Raw genomic sequence first — 16805 nt, forward strand, 5'->3', positions numbered from 1 at the left:
ATCATGGTATTTATGAAGAGTAATACAGGTGTTGTTGATTCGCTACGATTAGCAGCAATCCACGGAAAGGGTTCCCTAGCACTCCCTTTCTTTTTTTTCGAATAAGGAACTTGATGTAATCGCACTGAGATATGCTGAAAACATTGGGCTCTAACAAGTATTACTATGTAAGCATACATGTATATATACTACTTCTTCCATAATAGTGCGAAATATGTAGGGCTAAGGGCTATAATTGAGAACGAGAAGGATGGGAGACTTTATTCTTCTCGAAGCGGCGAAGCACTCAAATATGACTGCTTGTCTGCAATCCCGTTCAAGCAATAGTTTGATCTGTAACACACATTAGTCTTTAGTGTAAGAAAGTTATAATCCAACTGTTGTGGAGTAAAGCATGTTGTCTGTGGAGTTCCATTTAATTTTGCAGTCGAGAAACAATAACGATATACAAGTGAGTCTGCATGATTGTGCGCAAACTCTCACGACGTCGTGGTGGCCTCCTGAAAATTTTAATGCCTCGCACGGCTATGAAATGTACGTAAATTAATTTTTTTTACTCCGGATTAAAGCTGTCATCATAGGTTTTTAGGTTATAGCAAGGTACTCTGGAAACACGTGAAGCAAAATGGTGTGCTCGAATCGAGTTCTGAATCAATATCACCTTGATTTGCTTTAATTTTAGACCTTGTCTTCATAGCGTCTTGTACAGCTTAATAAAGATAACATATTGTCAAGCAGCAATGCCTTTGCTTCTGTCGATCAAGCTGACCGCACTCGATCCTTGCCAAAGAAGTTGCAGCTCGACCATCATTTGGCGCGCAGTCTATTGTAAATTTCCAACGCTTGATTGGCTTGTGTTTCAGGTCTCCGCTGTCATATTCACATTGCTGTGCTTTTAATATTTCTCTTTCGTCTCTCATCTTGGCTGCCGGTATTCATATCGGTATGTAGCCCACCATAATTCGTGCAATTCAAGGCGCTCTGTTTCATATTGGACAGGTGCGTTGTCCATTGTACGCACCAGCACCTAAAATACATATATATTACACCAGTGAACGGCTTGTGTACATACACTTGATGTATTAAAAGAATGCCAGTCATTCTATAATGTATGCGAAGAACGTTCGTGTCTGATTCGCGCCACTGTGTCCACTAACAGCAGGGGTGAAATCCAGGAGCTCTTATTGGAGTACCTGCTTAATAACATGTGCAATGCTGGTTGATGGGATATACGACATTGTCACATACGCTGCTGCGCTAAAATAAAGGATTTAGACTATAATTTATCCCGCATGTACATAGAGGACAGGTGATGTATGGACTTAGCATGGTGCTAGTAGAGAGCGAAAAAGAAAAGAGGGGTAACCATCGTCAGTTGACGAACAATGTAGGGTATAGAATAGCAGTAATAAAAACCATATACATCATCATACGAATCTTATTATGTTGAAGATTATTTTGGCCCTCTTTTTATATATAATCTCTCTAATCCAGCAACATTTGTACCAGGAGACTACAATTTTGTCCCTTCTGCATTTGCTTCAATGTATCGAGAAGGCAGCGTCAATGCTACCGATTTACGATGGAGAAGACGCCATACATATAGCTGCAGGTATATGTGTCATGGCGTATTTATTGCTGCTATCGTTTTTAACTGTAGAAAATAAACACTTTCTGTTGTAGTTACTCCAGAATAACTAGAATGTTGTTTAAACAACGAATAAATGAGAAACCTATAGAAACAACGGAAAGGAAGCATTTTCTAAAGAAGGAAATAGTGATTAAGCAAGCGATTATAGACACAATGAGGCTGCTCCTAGTGTTGTTCTTGCTGTTATTGTTGTCTTTTTCTCGAGAAAGAGAAAATATTCACTGACGCTATATGGAAAGAAAAAAGAAAATTAAGGGGTTTTTCTAATGGGGCTGATGACGACTGGCCGGGTAATGGAAAAACAGGATGATTGGATATGCGTAGCCCGTCAGGAATACATAGAGTTTATATCAATTACAAGCCGTATAGGGGAAAAACGCCATGCGCATATATACATATATAGTATGTGAGCAAATTTTTCCGCTCAACCCACAGAGCCTCATACATTTTTTTCAAGTACATACACAGACTATGTAGCTTTTGCAAAGCTGGAACGTCTACAAAATTAGTATGTTATATATCGCATATTATTAGTGTGTGTTTCAATTTTGTTATTTAGCAATCATGATAAAAGATGTATGGTGCTATTATTAAGGCGCTCATTATCGCCATCCATGCAGGAGAGGAGACTCGGCATTATGGACTTCGCCTCTCAATGGAAGCACACTATGTCTCTCGCGTACATATGAAATGAGCGGACGGTGCAAAGAAAAAAATGGCTAAAAGAAACCTGGGAGGGCCGATTGGGGCGAATCCATTTTCAAGATGTTTTAGGTACATCATAAACAACATTGATGTCTCTAAATATAATTTCCACACGAATGCTGTATGCGCTTTGCATCATCGTCATCATCATCATCACCTAGTCAGCAGACCGCGCTGATCGCTGTTTGTTTGTTGGACAAACGAGCTCAGCACTAGCAGCAGCCTCAACAACAACAACATATTAGCAGCAACAATATATGTACTTGCTACATACATAGTACATACACGCGGCAAAAATGTATGTGTATGGTACATGCTTTGAAACTTTCTTTCTTCTTTCCCAATCTACCCAATTCTTTCGAATCGCCCCCCTCTCAATCTCCTCCACACAAATTCAATAATTTCATCCCTGTCTTTATTTCACCAAACACAAGGAAAACCGAACAGTTTTCCTTTAACTTTTCTACCCCATATTATTATAATCAAATGGCGGTCCTTTTTTGTATGATGCAACTCATTGTTGTTGTTGTTGTTGGATGTATTTCAATTCCAAAAATAAGAGAAATGGGTAGCAAACATACCATAAGCAATCATTAAAATAGGATCGCGACATCCCTGGACATGATCTATTGACTCCTTTTTGGATCAGGTACACAGACTGGATACTGTCCTCTGTAGAGTATCGTGTATCTCGTCCTCCTCTCTACTTGATGTTCCTCCTCGCTTGATATATGCCCTCTTTTTCACAGCCTGATTTTGGTCTTTTTCCGACGAATGTAGCACATAGTAGTAGTAACAAGTAGTCTGGAGTGCTGCTCTTCGTAGTTTTCGTATTGGCGACGAGAGGAATAAAAAAGGTTCTTGCTGCCCTATATATAAACGACGGTACATCCGATTTGTTAGCTACTCCTTTCCTTATTACTCCTCTCGCTTGTTTTCCCCTGGCTTCTTGCACATTTTCCTTTGCCGCTGCCATTATCTTAACAGGCCCCCTTTTTTTCTCCATTGCTGTTTACTCTTGCCTTCTCGTCTCTGGTTCTCATTTTCTCTCTTCCTTTTCCCAATATCTTACTGTCCTTTCTCTTTTTGCTCTAGTGTCTCTTCTTTTCTTGTTTGCCTCGCTTTCTCTCTCTGTTTCTTCTTTTTCTTACCTTCCTAGCAATTCTAATCACTCTACTACCTACTACTACTATTATTATTTACCTCTTGTCGACTCCAAAACTAATACATCATTAGTCGGATAGAGCAAAAAAAAAAAACCTAACGACCGACATTGATATAAACGTCCATGAAATACGGCCTTGAATTACAAGAAAATATATTTGCGCCATGGCGACTATCATATATTGCCTACGACGTCTTGAAACAAGAGCTAAAGTCGCGACAACTGGACCATGGTTGGACAGAGCAAGACGAGACCGACTTTGTACACTTATTAGACAATGAGTTGGCCAAAGTATATGATTTTGTCAATGCCAAACTGTCCGAGATTGATGCCCGTATACTCTACTGCGAACGAACCATACAGACGTTGCAAAAGAACCGAAACATGGCGTCGGACGCAAACTACAGCATGATGGACGAAGCACTGACCGAAATCCTGTTTGACGTCAACGACCTGTCTCGATTCACGCGTGTTAACTTTACGGCGATCCAAAAAATTTTGAAGAAGCATGACAAATGGACGCACTTGAACTTGAAGCAAGAGTATGTAAAGAAACTGCGACACAAGCCGTTGGATAAGCAGCGATTCGACGTTGCCATCATTTACATTTCTGCACTGCACGATATCTGTCGGAACCGAGGCAAGCAGAACATGGGCAACTCTGCTGCAGGCGGGGATCAGAATGCATTTGAACGCGCCACGGCCAAGTACTGGATCCATCCAGATAACATCACAGAGGTCAAGGCTATCATCATGCTGCACCTGCCCGTCTTGATTTTCAACAAGGATAAAAAATACGAGCCCTCCGATGCTGCCATCTCCAGTGTTTATTTCGATAACTCCAATTTTGATTTGTACACTGGCCGTCTCCAGCGTGATGAAGGTGCAGAAGCCATCCGGTTCCGATGGTAATTGCTGGATTTCTTTTGCTTTTGCAGCTTGGCAACAAATAAGAGAGCAACAACGAACGATCGCACAGCTAATCCAAAAACTCTCTACGACCCCACGAAACCCCTACATTGACCCCCTCCTTATTTTTTGCCTTCATTTTTTCTATAGGTATGGACCAGTGGAGAACAAAAGCATTTTCATTGAACGAAAAACCCATCATGCTGCTTGGCTCGAGGGCGCCTCAGTCAAGGACCGGTTTCGTCTAGACGAAAAGGATGTAAATGCTTTTGCAGAAGGGCGCTATACTGCCGACATGATCGCCAACGATCTGCGTCAAAAAAACCTAGATCAAGCAACGATCGATAACGTCCATTTCATTGCCAACGGCGTTCAAGAGTCCTTCCGCGAAAAGCACCTTGAGCCCATGCTGCGCGTGTTTTACAACCGCACTGCTTTCCAGCTGCCCGGTGACCAACGACTACGTATTTCGCTCGACACGGATCTGACGTTTATCCGTGAAGACCATTTGGATAGCAAGCTGCGACGACAGCCACCCAACAACTGGCGACGCAACGATTTAGGTATCGACTATCCATTCAATTACGTTGATCCAACTGACATTCTGCGCTTCCCCTACGCGGTCCTTGAAACAAAGCTGCAGACACATTTAGGCCAGGAGCCACCAGACTGGCTCTCTTCGCTTATCGAGAGTCATTTGGTTCATGAAGTCCCGCGCTTTTCTAAATACCTTCATGGAGGTTAGTTGACCCTTCCATTTCTTTCTATTTTTTCTTCCCCGCCCCCGCACCCCCACTGAGTGCATAATACTAATGTAAACAACGCCGGGTTTATAGCATGTCACTTTTATCGCGAACGACTTCCTCTCCTGCCCTGGTGGCTAAGTGAAATGAACGTTGATATCCGGAAACCGAGAGCTGAAAACATTGGCCTAACACGATCAAGAAGTTTCAAACCTCTTATCGATGGTCGCTATCGACGTGCCATGATTGAACAAAAAGAACGTATCAACCAACGGGCAGTGGTTGATGGCGCTTCTCCCCCTTCACCTCGAAGGCAACGAACGAATTCGACGCAAGATACGAACGGTGCATGGCTCCCAATCTCTCGAAACACCGACTATGCAGTGTCCATGGCAGATGGCGCAGCAACCAGAAGCGATGCTGCAACAACCACAGCAGCAGGCGATAATTCACCGCCACCTCCACCGCCACCGGAGAAATCGAAAAGCTATTATGCAAACATTAACAGCAGCAGTCGACTTTTGGCTCCAACATACAATACCGACACCAATATCAGCAGCAACATTGGCGGCGAGTCTCGTGCTACGAAATGGATCAATCGCATGTGGGGCGATAACCGTGAAAACGGTTTTGGTAGATCTGTTGATGACGACACAGGCAGTGACCCATACCGACGCCAGAAGGTCAAAGTACGAGTGGAGCCTAAGGTGTTCTTTGCCAACGAACGTACTTTTATTTCGTGGCTCCAGTTTTGTGCTTTGTTACTCACAGTTGCATTGAACTTGCTCAACTTTGGTGACGGTACCTCGCGCGCAGTTGGTGGCGTGTTTATTTGTATTTCTGCAAGCGTTGCAGTCTACGCTTTATATCGATTCGAGAAGCGAGCATGGTAATGTGTTTACATATAAGATGTTTCTAGCAGCAGCAGGACGCAATCTTTGTACATTTGACTGACAAATCATCCTTTACTATCTTCGTTTGACTCTTAGGATGATTAATCGTCGTATCGACGGCCGTTACGACGATCTTTGGGGTCCTGCAGTTCTGTGTACTCTTCTCGTTATTGCCCTTATCGTAAGTTTCTTCCTATAATCGAGGAGGCGGGGGGTGGAGGAAGGGAAAGGAAAAATGAACCACTATTATTGTAACTGGCAATTACCGACGCTTACTTGTATACGTACTCCTTGAATAGGTCAACTTTTACCTTCGGTTCAAATAAGCCGACATTACTCCCTCCTGACGGCGCGGGCAGCATATTGTATCAAAGAGCTAAAAAAAAAAAAATTAAAAATATACTTTCAGCAACAGCAAGAACAACAACAACAACAGCAGCAGCAACTATTCAATTACTATTACCCACTTTCCCAAATGTTTATTTCTCCTTCACATTTCTGATCCACACTTGCTACATCGGCGCACAGTAGCAGCAGCAGCAGCAGCAGGATCAACCATTTCCCTTCCTATTGTCATGTGTTATTAACCGTATATCTGTGCGCTTCTCTTCTCTTTTTTCAGTTTTGTGATGATGGTCATTCTATAGCAGAAGTAACCACTATAACAAACTCATTTTTTTTTCAGGGGACTCCAAGGAGTGATTTGGGATAATGATAATACCCGAGATGTTGTTGTGCAACACCACCATCATCTCTACTCATCTTCCCTCCATGCACTCCTTGAATTCCGAGTTCTCTACACTTGTCAACCCGACCCATCTACTTCTCCAAATCTGATAGTCTTTTATATCATTCAATGCACATGCACTATTACTACCACTACTACTACTACTACCACTACTACAACCACCATCATCACAATTTGCATTCATGCAACAATGCTATTCATATTCTTTCTTTTGCTGGAGCAATCACTTTTGTATTTTACTCCCACTTCTCTTCTTCCCCTTTACCTTTGACACACATCCCTTTTTTTTCTTGGTTGAGTTACTTCTTTTTCTTCTTTCGTTTTCCTTTTTTCCTATATTTGATACACATCGAAGATGCTTATCACGGATTACAGTTTATCCAATAAAAACTTTGATATCTTGATCCTCCTCCTATATGTCTTGGGTCAAAGCCACGACAGCATGCGTGTTCACAAAAGTATGATAGACTAATTGACTCGCATCGCTATTGTTTAGATTTCATGATAAAGAGAACTCGATTTAACTTTATATACATTCTCAAAGATGATTGTATCAAACATATGCTGATAAAACAGCCAAATGGAGGACTTCTTCACCAGTAGAATGCTTTGCTTCGAGCGCATATGTGAAAAACTGAAAGGGCTGAGAGAACAGCAGCAGAGTTTGCTGATCTTTTATAACATACTTGGACAACATATCCTCTAGCGTGCCTTGTTTTACTTTTGGAGGCTAAAAAAAGAATATTCGTGATCCTCGACTATTAGACTGCTCATAGCTAGTGAGACTCGTTCATTGATACACGCATATTAGAGAAACCGGAGCTTCGAGAGACTCAAGAGATCTTTTCCTTTTACCCAAGAACGATACACAAATATGCAGCGACCTTCAACCGAAGATCTAACTAGCGTAGAATGGCGTGATACCAATTGGTTAGAGGTATATATACGATATTTTGTTCTCTTTTTGACCACGATGGACAGAAAAGAAAGTAATTCATGGAATGCGTGGTAGCGCGTTGGAGGATTTCAAAATCAACAAATGGTCCTCGATTACTTTGCAATGTCTCCGTTCTGGGATCGTCAGTGCAACAACCAAGTACTTTCTATGCAAACACAATATAACGATTTACGACAACCTTATGAAGCAACTGTTGAAGCATTAAGGCAAGCGTGATTTTCCTCGTTATCTATTTGTTTCGTATAGATTAAAAATGACTGAACGGACGAAACAAACGAACGAACGACAACCGCATTCATTACACACATACACGCGCGTGCGCATGCCCGACTCGAAGAAAGAAGAGGACAAAAGCTAAACAATTAAGGACACCATTACTCTTCAATTTATTCAGAAAGATGACCGGTATTGAGTTCGCGGTGGTGCACGAACAACCTCCTGTATGGATGATCCAAAAACGGTATAGACGAGGGCCTGAACCGAACGATGGTAAAAGAGCAGCTTTGTTATTAAAAAAAGTATTGTGCAAATACTTTGATCTAACATGTGTGGTTATATATGACCATAGTGAATCCAATTGCTACGTACTATATCATGGGCGCAAATGTATACCAATCTCCTACAATCTATTCTGTGATTGCTAACCGTTTAGTAAGTATCATAAATGACAATGGTAGAAGAGAAGGCTAATTATTTAGGGATTCTAGTTAACGAGTCTGTTCCATGTCAACAGCGCTTTCAAAGAAACACAAAAGTGGATGGATTTCCATCCTGCGAAAGGATACAGCTGGAAATCCTCTAAACCAGCATCAACAGACAAATCCAAAGGTATATTTACATATTTCCTGGTGTTGTTGGTATGGTTTAATAAAAAAACAAATTGGCGAACTCTTTTCTAGGTCAACAAGGAGGAACACTTCGTGCACGAGAAAACCAAGAGTTTCGGCATTGGATGGATCGTGCCATTGAAGCTTCAGCTTTACGAATAGCACAAAATCGGTTTGTTCCAGAGCAGACAGTGGTAACCAATACACCTGAAGTTAGCAGCCTGGCATCCGTTGGGACGGTAGGCTTTTTTGTTCTCAATTTCCATTGCCAGTTTGCTAAAAAAAAAATTGTTGGGCATGTTTGCGACAACTCATCATTTGGTACTCTTTTTTAAAATCTAGTCGTCACAGCATGGCAACAGAGGTAAGTTATTGTGGAGTAGTATATCACTGATGAGGCATGCTAACGAGGTACACTTGTGCAGAAGAAGCGGGCGGAAAGCGGCAGCGTAAAAAGACGGACGAAGGCAACATCAGCAAGCGTAAAAAGAAATCCACTGGCAAATAACCCGTATTATTTTATATATTATAATTATTGTACATAAAAGAAAGATTACTGCTGCAATCTGGTATGAAAATTATCCCCGTTCTTTTTTTTTTTGTGATATTTAAGTGTAATATAAGGTGCGTTTGTTGGTGTCGTTGAATAATGTCAAAATACTCTTGGGAACTTCTCTTTTTCTATCGATCCCATTTTTATTGTTTCTTTTTACTTTTTTTTACTCGGCCTTCATTGCCTTCTCTGCACGCTTGATGGAAGCCTTGTCGGTCTTTGGCTGCTTGCCTTGGGGCATAAAACCGAACGGCGAATCAGCCCGGAATGGACGGCGCAAAGGACCGGACGACGTACTCTCGCCCCAAATATGAATACGCGCTTCCTTGCTGGTAAAGAATGTCTTGAACACCATGATCGACTGGATAATCAAGGGCTGCACAAACTTGAATTGAAGATGCAAGAATCCAATCATGGCAATACCCGTAAAAGATTGCTTCATCACCTTTTTGATTTCGGCCACATCATAGTCTAGATACGACGAGTACACGAAAAGCATCCATTTCAATCAACGATATTTCGTTCAGTTATAATCCTCCCTCAAACACAATAGCTTCTCTGTCTTTCGCCATAACACCCATCACTCTTTCTCTCCAAGATCTCTTCTCTGTTTCCCTTACCTTTATTTGTGGTGCTGACAAGCTTTTCCTCTGACTGTGTACCATCCCACTGCTGTTGAGCAGGTTCGACGTAACGTAAGGACGTTGTATCTAGACACGATCCCAAAACCCATGTCAGCAAGAGTCCACCCGAGATGTCCATACTACCAATCACACGCAATCTTGGGTAGACCCGGACGAGCAATATATAACAAGCAAAAAAATCTTTTCTTACCATTCTTTTTGTTTACTTGCCAAATCAACCAATAGTTCATGCCAATGGCAATGAACTGGCATGTCAAATACAATATACGGAGCGACCACAAGTACGAAGGCTCTTCCAGCGGCAATCGCTTGGTGACTTGCCGAATGCCCATGAAGAAGGCAAAGTTGAAAAGGGGATGGTTAACTACGCGTGATAAGGATAACATGGTACTTGTATGTGATGGGAAGAAAGTGATGAGTGTGAGAGAAAGAAGAGAGTGTTGTGTGGAAGCGGGTATCCAACGCGGATGTTTCTATCGCGAACACTAAGCTAGGAAATAACCAATGGCAACAACGCCTGGGGAAGCTGCTGGCAAACCTTAAATCAAGATAATTCGATAATGGTCAATTTAAGCTCTCTTTGCTGTGTAACATACGAGGGTTTCCCAATCAATCTTTCTCTCAAAAAGAAGAGCCCTTGATCGAGATGCTGATTCAGAGGTAAAGTATATGCACAGAATAATCAAGGAGCAACATGACCCTCCGCTATGCACATACAGAAAACCCGACCGATATAACCACATTATTATTGCTATTCTTTCTTTTTTCTTCAGTTTATTCAATTAATGGAACGGCATAGATTATGAAGGTTGGTATGGTACAGATATTAATGGAAGAAAAGAGCAACAGAGATAAGAAATGTCTAAATTGATTGTGTGTGATTGTGATGGAATGAAATGGTGGAATGGTGGGATTGGTTTTATAAGCTGAACAAAAAAAAAAAGGAGGGGGGAGGAAAGAAAAAGTCGGGATGGTATGTCTAGAAATAACCTCCTCCTCTTTCAGCATAGCGATTTGAAGAAGAAAACTGGTTTGGTATATCACGTGGACCGCGCACACGGTCTCGAGGTGGCGAGCCGTATCGGTTGCCGTAATAATCTGATGAAGTAGATGGTGATATGTCGTCATTATATCGGCCGGGGGATCGTGCTCGAGCGGATGATGGTGGTGGCCCGGCACGTCGATCGCTTAGATAATTCCTAGATGTTGCTGAACTGTAATCGTCATGATCATAACCATGATGCGCTGGTCTAGTAGTAGTAGTAGTAGTAGGTGGTGGTGGTGCTCTCTCCACATGGCCATAACGCCCACCGCCACTTGCTGCTGCTGTCGTATTACTTCTAGATGACATTTTCCAACCCTCGTTTTCCTGTCGTTCTGGACGACGGTAAGTGGCACTTCTTGCAGTAGGAGCGCGGTCGTCATATGCATCGTGATCCACATGGCCACCGCCACGTCGGTACGAAGAACGTTCGTCGTAAGCACTACTTGTATCCATAGCAGGAGGAGGAGGAGGAGGAGGATGGGCAGCACGCCTGGATTGACGGTCATCAGCAGCAGCATAACCGTTGTTGTTATCAGCAAGGGGAGCTCGTCGCTGCTGACGCAGTTCCTCTCGCTCTCGTTCTCGTTGTGACATTTGTGGTTCTGGATTGGCCTCCCATAACTTTTGCTTACGCCCGGATGCTCGTGCTTGTCTGGGATGGTCGAGCGGTGGCAGCATGCTGTCGTCATCTTCGTAGCTACGACGGTTGCTTTGTGGCTGTTGTCGAGGTGCGCGTTCATCGTAAAGCCATCGAGGTAAGGGCTCGTGCTTTTTCTCGTAGTATTCTCGAAGTACTCGTGATACATGCGATTCACCCTCCCAATCAGACTCATCCGACTCTATATTTCCCGCGTGAGCACACACACACATAAACTCTTTTTTTTTCTCACTCTCTCGATTGTTTCAAGTGGAGAAAAAGAAGCCATACCAGGGCCACGATCATCACGCGAGGGTATCTTGTCCGCCATGTTTTGCGTTGCTTGCACCAGCTTTCCCCATAACTTTGCACTTTGTTTGGGCTTCTCGTCTAATACAACCAATTCCAATCCAGTCCAGTCAATGAGAAATAAAGTTCTGGTGCCTGAAATGATAGACAGGAGAAAGAAAGAGAGGAGGTGTGGGATGGTATCATCCCACCATCCACAACTACACACGCAAACTGTACTTACATTTCTCGTTCAGCTGCTTCCACTTTTCATTCTGTCGTACTTTTCCCCATAACTTTTTGCCAGACTGCTGTGGCGAGGAAGAATCGCTCGAGGTTTCGGGAAGATGAGCAGCAAAGTTATTGTAATAAAACGAATCGTCATCATTGTCGCCTTGGCCACTATTGCCATTCTTCATGTTATTGTTACTTGGTGACCGAACAAATCGGGACCATTTGCTGCCGGTAGAAGTTGCCGAGGAAGTGTCAGAGGGGGCATGCTGGTTGAATGTACTGCTCGAGGTGGATGAAGCAGCGGATGTAGGTCTGGATCGACTTTCACTGTCGTATGAAGGTACGGGTTTTCGAGGCACTCGTAAGTTATCGTCGTGGCTACTCGTAGTGGCACTAAACTTTGTTGGTAATGGTGGCAATGGTGGACGAACGACATCTTGACACTTGTGCCGAGCAGGATAGAGGCCAACATCTTGACCACAGTCTTTACAACAGACTACGACCCTTGAAACACGGTAATCTACCGCTTGAGCACCCATATTCTGTTTTTTGTTGTTCTTTTCGCGGGTTCGCAAGTCAGGTTACGTTGAAACAAAGAAATAAGTAGAAAAGAGAGCTTTTTGACAAAGAGTTTGAGTGAACAAGTGAAAGAAAGAAGAAGAAAAAGCAAAAAGGGAGGCTCGCAAAAAAAAAAAGGGAAAAGGAGTTTAGTGTATTTCCTGGAAAAGAAGATTGCCTTGTTGCAACTCCACGCATTTGGCTGCTCTTTGAGTGCCTCCACACACACACAGAGATACGCTTCTTAAAGCCTCCATGTCACTTGGCCTTGGTTGCACATCCGTCATTACATCACTAGTGCAATATGTACGTACAGGAACATGCGACCATTACATGCATTGCCACGCTCATTGTAACCAGGTCTATCCTGTTACAGCACAAACACTAATGATAAACAGCTGGTGATGTTTACGGGCATTGCAACCGAAAGGGTTCATGTTACACAAGTAAGACCCTCGTGCTTCAAATGACTGTGCGTGCTTCGCTTCCTCCTTACTTGGGTACTGATAAATTGCAATGATGTGTTGTGAGAAACGGGTGATGTTACTTGCAGAGAAAGGGATAATGCTGTTAAGGTCCCAGGGGGTCGAGTGTCTTCCCTTTTCTTTGCAGGCTTCTACATTGGCTTCGTACACAATGACCTCTTGACAACAGCAACAGCAATAATGCTGCTATTCATGTCATATTGCCACGTTTTAATCAAAATGACAAATTGGCTGGAGCCAAGTAACTGGTATGGATCGCCGCGCAAAGTCTGCATACTGGCTTCAAGTCCATGGCATTCATTTGCTCGAGTATAGAGTAACAGTCACTTATTCTAGAAGAGTTATCCGCGTGCGCCAAGGAGGTTCTTGGCGGCGGATGTCGTTACAGCACACAGCAAGTGAAAGTGTCAAACGACGCTAATACTGTTTCACTTTTATGAATTCATGCAGTATGGCGTCAATAAAAATAAACACAAAGCAATCTCAGCAAACCATCGAGCAAAAGGACTATTTTTATAAATTTTGGTTTTTGGGTGAAGAACAGTGATAGGAGGAGTAGCTGTGTAATACATGACTTTAAAACAGAAAAAACTATGCTAAAAGGTAAAAGAAGAATGCATGCGAATAAGTACAATTTAAAATGAATATACAAGAATTATGTGGTTTATGTTAGATGGGCCAAGAACGAAAGAATACTAGAGTCATAATGTGGTACGTATGACTTCACATTATCGTTCTTTTCGCCGTAGTGGCCACCATAATGTATTGCTTATGGTATCTCGTGGACCCCTTGGCGCTTCTCCGGATCATTGAGTATGGATTGTCTACTAACTAGCGGGAACGGACAATTTGGTAATGTCAGGAATGTTGAAGCTGGGAGATCAAACGGCGTTACAAATTGTCCGTTATTCTCATCACTGTTGATTTCTTCTTCTTGTTTATCTGATGATGTTAAAGGAGGAAACGAATGGGTATAACCCGACGACGACGACGAAGGATAGAATAAGCGTTCTAGATTGTAGGATGAGGTCATCGCAGTATCGCTCATTGATGCTTTTTCTTCTGGTCTTTGAATGGTCGTTGAACTTGTTGCAAAACCATATCGAGATCGTGCTGGATAGTGTAATAGTTTCCGATTGACTAGGGATAGTGCGTATTTATCATCTTTGTCAAGAATACTTATTTGTTTCTGTGGTTCTTGTTGATGTTGCTGCTGCTCTCGTTCCGAGGTGCTTGATGGTCGAGATCGAATTGTAGACTCAGCTATAGAATCAGTCGTTGACTGGTGATGACTGTTTACGCTTGGTACTAATGCTATGGGGTTTGGTCGTGTTGTAGTAATGAATTGTTGCTGTTGTCTGGTGTTTGTCGTCGTTGAACTGTCTTCGACACTGTAGCTGGATAAATTACGGATGGACATGCTGTCGCTACTACCGGTATCCGAGCTCCAGGCCGTTTCATGCTCGCCCAAATTATTATTCGTCTGGGTAATTACATCGTTTGCTGTGTCGTCATGTAAAGCTGAGGAACCGTTGGGCGCTGTCGCTGCGAATATTGCACTGTATGTCGATGAAGGAAACTTTGAAATAGATTGATGTATATCGTGCTGATGCTGATCCCAATCGTCGAAAAATGTAGCGCTTACAATCATTGGTTCTCCTGGTGGTAGTGAAGTCAGCTTGGGATCTTTACGCGTGTCGTTGTCGCACAACTTTTTGTCGTCTCCTCCCGTTGTCGAGGTTCGTCGCTGTGTATGCCATACAAGGATACCTACGGCAATAACTGCTACCAGACCGGCACCACTAGCACCAACAATGCCAGCAATGACATTTTTGTTGAGTTCTTGTTGCTCTTGTGGTTCTTCTGCTGCATTATTTTGTATATCATCATCGGGGAATTTTGGTAATTGTTGCTGTTGATTTCCTTCATCGTCTATTAGTTTTGTTGATGGTGATTTTGGATGATGAGGCTGTGCAGCTACCAAGTTTGTTTCTACTACACGAGCAGCACGGAGCTCTTCGTCTTGTTCGCTGGCAGTTGGCACGATTAAAAAGTCGGATGCCCGATATGATGCTGATATGCTTTCAATGGAATTTGCAGTAGCAGTGTGATTGGCGGCTAACGTACATTAATTCTCTCTCAGTATCCTTCATTTTAAAAAAATTATGGTTTTATTTATTGTTAATCAGAAACTCACAAGTTAACATACTACTAGTTTCTTCCAGCGGTATCGCAGGTGCTAATAAGGGCGATAGTAGTAGCGCGCATATTGTATAGTAGAATAGCTTCATTAAGGGTGGCCGATAAGAAGGATAGTTGGTTGTAAAGGAAGGGAAGGGAGGAGAGATACTATACTCTTGTCAAATCTTGAAAAAGAAGGTTGGAAAAATTACCGGTGCAGTCTGTCAGCAGATAAGCAAGAGCACAACAGTAGTAAAGACGTCGGTGGCGAGTTTTGAAATTTGTCCGTTTAATGTTATTTTTATTGTTGGAAGGGACGCAGACAAATAAGAATAGAGCTTCTTATAAAATTGCATGCCTTCTACTTTGTCGCTCACCGATATGTATTTGCTGCCATGTAAACTCCTGGCGCGCACGTTGAACATCGATCTTTTGGCATTATCTCAATATGTATTCGATCCTTATCCATTATTACAGTATAAATGAGTAAAAGCTAAAGATGCATGATGCCATGCGTAGTGATGTTCTTGAAGACCACACAAGCAGCTGCTGCGTAATCTCTTGTTTTTTATGACACAATTCACTTTCTTGTTTGTATGCGATTAGCGTACGATGTTTTAAGAAAAAAACAAATATTGCAAACTTCAGAAAGACCAAACTATTTTGCATAGATTATCAAAAGCTTTATCACGCCTGTAGCCATGTCTTTAGATATATATAGTTCTAAAAATCACTGCAACGAATTTACTTCACTGAAAAAAAGAGACGGATGATATAATCAGTACTTGCTCTTCTACTTTGTGGGTGTTTCTCTGGTAATTTAAGTGGAACATCTGCTTCCTATTTTTCAAAAGTAAAAAGAAGATGAAACATGGTAAGTGATGGTCGTGCTTACGCGTATTCTACAAGCATTCCGGTCGTCTTAAAGGAATACCGGGCTTTATTAGTATGTTTAGGGTGTATGTATGTATTGGGAATACAATAAAGTCGTACTGGAAAAATTAGTAGTAGCGGTAGCAATAATGATGGTCAGCATTATAAAATTACAGTATCATGTAAAGAAGAGTGTAAGAGTTTCCAAAAGTAAAAGCACTTACGTCCATCTGTCACGTACGTTGCATTCTTACCAGAAGTGATGTAAGAGCGTTAAGACACCGAGCTATTGATGACTTTATAATCTTTCTCACTCCTCGAATACCCTAAAAGCGTTCGATCGATCGATCTTCATGTTGCTCAATGTTGGCAGGTCTTCGAAGTTCTTGTAGACGTGTCTAGGATGACCATTTATGAACATATATGATATTTCGATGCTTCGAATGACGAGGGCAGCGCTTTCATAATTGTCGGACAACCTGTAGAGACTATAAGTATGTATAAATGGATCAGGTAAGGACACTTCATTGCCAGCGATGAATAAGGCTTGACTGTACAGTACGTTTCACACTTACGACTAGTCGACCTTACGCTTCTATGTTATCATACTGCATTGTTTTGAGGACCAGATACGGCCAGCTAGAGAAGCATTTCTTGCTAATGTGATTACCAGTAAAAGGGGAAGAAAGGTATGACCATTGAAATGAA

At 42.3% G+C, this 16805-nt stretch overlaps 7 protein-coding genes across 7 annotated transcripts; 3 read left to right on the forward strand and 4 right to left on the reverse strand.

The window, feature by feature from the left end:
* The first annotated feature begins 3503 nt into the window (after positions 1 to 3503).
* Positions 3504 to 6657, forward strand: BDB00DRAFT_440697 (VTC domain-containing protein). The gene is made up of 5 exons (XM_053117401.1): positions 3504 to 4429; positions 4581 to 5170; positions 5267 to 6062; positions 6163 to 6247; positions 6366 to 6657. The coding sequence occupies exons 1-5, from the start codon at positions 3645 to 3647 to the stop codon at positions 6390 to 6392; spliced, it is 2283 nt and encodes a 760-aa protein (XP_052978550.1). The 5' UTR covers positions 3504 to 3644; the 3' UTR covers positions 6393 to 6657.
* Positions 6491 to 7223, forward strand: BDB00DRAFT_829169 (uncharacterized protein). Its single transcript, XM_053123917.1, has one exon. It carries the CDS (start codon positions 6923 to 6925, stop codon positions 7199 to 7201), a length of 279 nt encoding a protein of 92 aa, XP_052978551.1. The 5' UTR covers positions 6491 to 6922; the 3' UTR covers positions 7202 to 7223.
* Positions 7224 to 7495: 272 nt separating this feature from the next.
* BDB00DRAFT_829176 (MED6 mediator sub complex component-domain-containing protein) lies at positions 7496 to 9113 on the forward strand. Its single transcript, XM_053123918.1, has 8 exons — positions 7496 to 7751; positions 7827 to 7978; positions 8167 to 8261; positions 8341 to 8423; positions 8480 to 8600; positions 8672 to 8838; positions 8942 to 8963; positions 9025 to 9113. The coding sequence occupies exons 1-8, from the start codon at positions 7689 to 7691 to the stop codon at positions 9105 to 9107; spliced, it is 786 nt and encodes a 261-aa protein (XP_052978552.1). The 5' UTR covers positions 7496 to 7688; the 3' UTR covers positions 9108 to 9113.
* On the reverse strand, positions 9114 to 10322 carry BDB00DRAFT_829179 (inorganic phosphate transporter Pho88). Its single transcript, XM_053123919.1, has 3 exons — positions 9987 to 10322; positions 9773 to 9862; positions 9114 to 9623 (listed from the first exon to the last, which is right to left on the reverse strand). Exons 1-3 carry the CDS (start codon positions 10180 to 10182, stop codon positions 9319 to 9321), a joined length of 591 nt encoding a protein of 196 aa, XP_052978553.1. The 5' UTR covers positions 10183 to 10322; the 3' UTR covers positions 9114 to 9318.
* Positions 10323 to 10392: 70 nt separating this feature from the next.
* BDB00DRAFT_829180 (uncharacterized protein) lies at positions 10393 to 11309 on the reverse strand. Its single transcript, XM_053123920.1, has one exon. It carries the CDS (start codon positions 11292 to 11294, stop codon positions 10776 to 10778), a length of 519 nt encoding a protein of 172 aa, XP_052978554.1. The 5' UTR covers positions 11295 to 11309; the 3' UTR covers positions 10393 to 10775.
* Positions 11310 to 11658: 349 nt separating this feature from the next.
* On the reverse strand, positions 11659 to 12718 carry BDB00DRAFT_829184 (uncharacterized protein). Its single transcript, XM_053123921.1, has 2 exons — positions 11770 to 12718; positions 11659 to 11680 (listed from the first exon to the last, which is right to left on the reverse strand). Exon 1 carries the CDS (start codon positions 12537 to 12539, stop codon positions 11988 to 11990), a length of 552 nt encoding a protein of 183 aa, XP_052978555.1. The 5' UTR covers positions 12540 to 12718; the 3' UTR covers positions 11659 to 11680; positions 11770 to 11987.
* Positions 12719 to 13812: 1094 nt separating this feature from the next.
* BDB00DRAFT_873557 (uncharacterized protein) lies at positions 13813 to 15334 on the reverse strand (the record flags this gene model as incomplete). Its single annotated transcript, XM_053127104.1, has 2 exons — positions 13813 to 15161; positions 15253 to 15334. 2 exons carry the CDS (start codon positions 15332 to 15334, stop codon positions 13813 to 13815), a joined length of 1431 nt encoding a protein of 476 aa, XP_052978556.1.
* Positions 15335 to 16805: the final 1471 nt, after the last annotated feature.

The sequence above is a fragment of the Zychaea mexicana genome, assembly GCF_025766255.1.
Source record: "Zychaea mexicana strain RSA 1403 chromosome Unknown BDB00scaffold_49, whole genome shotgun sequence".
Classification (NCBI taxonomy): domain Eukaryota; kingdom Fungi; phylum Mucoromycota; class Mucoromycetes; order Mucorales; family Lichtheimiaceae; genus Zychaea; species Zychaea mexicana.